This window comes from Haplochromis burtoni, unplaced genomic scaffold (assembly GCF_018398535.1).
Source record: "Haplochromis burtoni strain Fernald_Lab_line unplaced genomic scaffold, NCSU_Asbu1 Contig_1955, whole genome shotgun sequence".
NCBI classification, from domain to species: Eukaryota; Metazoa; Chordata; class Actinopteri; order Cichliformes; family Cichlidae; genus Haplochromis; species Haplochromis burtoni.
The window spans coordinates 12,468-16,990 of NW_024584316.1; the positions used below are offsets into that span (position 1 = coordinate 12,468).

The following is a 4,523-nucleotide window of genomic DNA, read 5'->3' on the forward strand; positions in this document are numbered from 1 at the left end:
CTGGGGAAGAGGACATCTGAATCTGTTTTAATCGACGTGAAATGTCAGTAAATCAACTTTAATAACATTAATTTCTCTTGAACAGTTTCACTTCCTTCCTTATGTCATTATTTGTTGCATATTTAACATTTCCCTAGTTAAAGTGCAGTGATGTCTAAACTAACTGTAAAATATGTCAATAATTCTTCTGAAGCATTAGGTAACTGTATTTTATGCAAATGTCTATATTGTTTAAACTTTTTTTGACAGCAACAAAAAAGCACCAAGAACACAGAAAACTTTTTACTGTTTATTGACATCACTGTGATGTTTCTGTGTTGTATAATCTGTCATCAGTGATCTACACCTCACATACAGGAATGACGACTACATAACAACATCATTTTACATAATTTTGTAAGGACTCACAATAACCATGATGGGGTCTGCTCATATATCCCGACAACATACAGACAGCCACAATACTTATATTCAGTGTTCTTATTAACATTAATTGATTTTGATAATATCGCCTGCAGATGCTCCAAAGCCTCCCTCTGTGTCAGTGCGTCCTTCTGGTGAAATCAAAGAGGGCGGATCAGTGACTCTGACCTGTAGCAGTGATGCTAATCCAGCAGCTACGTTTGTCTGGTACAAGATAAGTGGAAGAACACCTCTTAGTGAAGAACGACAGCTTGTCTTCAGATCCATCCAGCCCTCTGACTCTGGACAGTATTACTGTATAGCTGTTAATAAATTAGGGAGGAGGACATCTGAATATATTTCTATTGATGGGAAATGTGAGTGGAACAATTTTTATACATTTTTCTCAAATCCACCAAAAACTTCTCTCTATGATAGTGAGATTTTTCTCTTCTTTTCAAGATTGTATTTACTTATTTTTTTCTCTTTTTAAAAATGTTATTTTTCTTTTTCATGTACTGCATCAGATGTCATAAGTCTTTGAGTGATGACTAGTAAATCTGCAATCTTATACTGTACCTCTGATGTAAAATTTGATAATAAAACACTAGAGTTCCAGTTGTTAAAATCTTTTTAATTCCACATCATTTGCCCAATGGTGGTTTGTCTCGCAGATGCTCCAAAGTTTGTGTCAGTGATGGTGAGCCCTTCTAATGAATTCAGGGAGGGCGGATCAGTGACTCTGATCTGTAGCAGTGATGCTAATCCAGCAGCTCAATACTCCTGGTACAAGAAGAATGGACAAAAGCCTCTCAGTAGTGAACAGCAGCTCTCCTTCAGCTCCATCCAGCCATCTGACTCTGGAGAGTATTACTGTAGAGCTCAGAACAAAGTGGGGAGGAAGAAATCTGAATATACCTCCATTGATGTCAAATGTGGGTGAACAAGTTTCCAAAAATGTATTCATGTAATTTGAAAAAATATTTGTCCTCAAACATCTGCTTTGTTCTTCTCTCTCCACTTCATAATTCATTTCAGCTGCTGTTGATCCCTGAACTGCTCCATTTCTTCTATGTTTATATGCAACATCTTTGTGAAATCATTATATGTCTTAATTTTAAAGGATATATTTGCATATATCCTTTAAAATTAAGACATAAAACGATTTCACATGTCAGCCGATCATGATCATTGACTTCCATTTAGTTGTGAAAATGATAAATACTTTCTGTGTTGTTTGATCTGTTTAATAATTCAACCTTTGAAGGAACTAATTAACATGCTGTTGTCTGCCTGTGTTTCCTCCAGATGATCCAAAGCTTCCCTCTGTGTCAGTGAGTCCTTCTGGTGAAATCAAGGAGGGCACTGCAGTGACTCTGACCTGTAGCAGTGATGCTAACCCAGCAGCTCAATACTCCTGGTACAAGAAGAATGGACAAAAACCTCTCAGTAATGAACGGCAGCTCTCCTTCAGCTCCATCCAGTCCTCTGACTCTGAAGAGTATTACTGTAGAGCTGTGAACAAGCTGGGGTCAAAACTTAAATCCATCGCTATTGATGTGAAATGTAAGTCAAATAATTTTCACAAAAATGTCTGTAAATGTTTCTACATGCTTGTCTATAATATCATTTTTCTTCTGGTCTGTCTGCTTCATGTTTACAGTCAGCTGCTGTTACATTTAGCACAGGTCAGATAGAGCAGAGCGCGGCTGTGACTGGTGATTCAACAGCTGCTAAAAATGAAGGGAAAGTCTAGGATCTATCAAGTTTAAAAACATATATGATCATCTGTTCTCCATCTGTAGATGATCTGTACTGAATGCCAGAAAACTGCATCTGTCAAAGATGAAACATGGTGTCCCCTGGCGGCTGGAACAGTTTCATACCACAGTGCTCTCTCTCTGTTTTACTCACAACACATACTTGAAGACCTGAACTTTACTACATAAAACTGATTTCAGTGTTTTTAACTACAGTAGCTGGTCCAGAAGATCTCCAGTATAAAGCAGTCTTTATTTAGTTTGTGTATTTTTGTTCTTCTCATTTGTTGTTTACATAATCAAACCAAACCCTGATGTATGCCTAGAAATGCAAACTAAAAGAGAAATATGTCACAAAGCCACACATGCTGTTAAGCATATTGTTTTTTCCAATTAGAAGTAAAATTATCGAAGCGTCTGTAAAACACATCTGTCTGTGGTTTCTAGACAATCTGCAAATCTTTCCTTTACTGACACAGTGATGGTGGAAAGTTTGAACTGGCCTTCATGTTCCCAGAAATGAACTGTAATTTGATCCACTCATTCAGTCACAGTATGTCTGAGGATGACGACATTCCTGCTAACAACATCCAGAACCCTTCACTCCTGTTATTGTACACTTACACAGTTAGTTGATTTGGTCAGAAATTCAAACTACAGTTATTTCCCTGTGTTCTCTCTTCCAGATGCTCCAAAGCCTCCCTCTGTGTCAGTGAGTCCTTCTGGTGAAATCAAGGAGAACGTTTCAGTGACTCTGACCTGTAGCAGTGATGCTAACCCAGCAGCTGCATATGTCTGGTACAAGATGAACAATCAAACACCTGTCAGTACAGATTCACAGCTCTCCTTCAGCTCCATCCAGCCTGCTGACTCTGGAGAGTATTACTGTACAGCTGAGAACAGGCTGGGAACATCAACACCTACAAACATTTCTGTTGATGTGAAATGTGAGTAAAACAGCTTTTTTAGCCTTGTTTTGTTTAGAACATTTTGCCATTTATTCAGATCATAAAGTTACAATGGGACTGAGAACATCTCTCTGATAACACCATCCAAATCTCATTACTGAGAAGCTCCAGTAGCATCAGGTTCATTGAGTTGTTTGATCTGTTTAATAATTCAACCTTTGAAGGAACTAATAACATGCTTTTGTCTCCCTGTGTTTCCTCCAGATGATCCAAAGCCTCCCTCTGTGTCAGTGAGTCCGTCTGGTGAAATCACAGAGGGCACTGCAGTGACTCTGACCTGTAGCAGTGATGCTAACCCAGCAGCTACGTTTGTCTGGTACAAGAGGAACAGCCAACCACTCAGCAAAAACCCACAGCTCATCTTCAACTCCATCCAGTCCTCTGACTCTGGAGAGTATTACTGTAGAGCTGTGAACAAGCTGGGGTCAAAACTTAAATCCATCACTATTGATGTGAAATGTAAGTCACACGATTTTCACAAAGACTTTCAACATTCGTCACAGGTCACTTAGTTCAGAGCCTGACTTTGAGCCAGTGATTCAATAACTGTTGATAAATAAAGGGTAATCTAGGCTCCCTGAAGTTTATAATCATGTATATTTCTTATTGTGTGGGGGAACATTCATTTACAGGCTTGTTACACTTAAACTTCTTATCTTTTAAATTGTTCAGGGACTCTAATTCTGAAAGAATCTCAATATTGAACATTTCAATTGAATACTCATATATAGATATTTGCTTGCAGCAAATAGAGGCTGTGTACAGTGTTACGTCACCACTAAGAGGTCTAGGGATGTGAGTGTGGGGATCGGTAACAAGCGGGTCCAGAATGGAATGAAAAGGAAACCAGACAGTCAATATATAATATAGCTTTATTACAAATAATCTTGACCAAAAGAGCCAGCAACACCGTTTTATCAATAATGCAAAAAAAAAAAGGAAGCAGTTGCAGCAACAAAGGAAAAAACCACCTAACAAATAAAGGAGACACTTCTGGGGCCCACAAGCCCATCTACTCACTCAACTTAACTCCTCAACACAGGCATGACAGACACACAAAGGACCCTTTCCAACACCTAGAGAACTGGTGTAGAGCCACAGGGGAAAAACCACCACACATACAGTTCATCTCCAGCTTATATAACCTCAGAGAAGTGATTGCTGACTGGGCCCAGGTGGTAAACGAGGCCAATGAACAAGAGCTGTGTCCTGGGGAGAGAGAAGAGTGAGAGAGAGACAGAGGGGTGGAGCAAGAGAGGAGGAGGCGGAGAGAGAACACCACCACACCCACACAAGGACAGTTTCAGGAGGATGATCTGATATCCTCGTGTTGGTGTTGTTCCCAGACCATCATGAAAATGTTGTTCCAGGTTCAACATTGCAAGTGACCAAT

General features: G+C 39.4%; 1 protein-coding gene across 1 annotated transcript in view; it reads left to right on the plus strand.

Moving 5' to 3' along the window:
* Positions 1–4,523, plus strand: part of LOC102309028 (B-cell receptor CD22) — a gene marked incomplete at its 3' end in the record, with an annotated part of 18,179 nt that overhangs the window by 11,996 nt on the left and 1,660 nt on the right. The window contains exons 7-11 of the mRNA XM_042217427.1: positions 519–779; positions 1,077–1,337; positions 1,711–1,968; positions 2,849–3,109; positions 3,335–3,589. Of these exons, the coding sequence (XP_042073361.1) occupies positions 519–779; positions 1,077–1,337; positions 1,711–1,968; positions 2,849–3,109; positions 3,335–3,589 (1,296 nt within the window). The remainder of the gene's footprint in view (positions 1–518; positions 780–1,076; positions 1,338–1,710; positions 1,969–2,848; positions 3,110–3,334; positions 3,590–4,523) is intronic.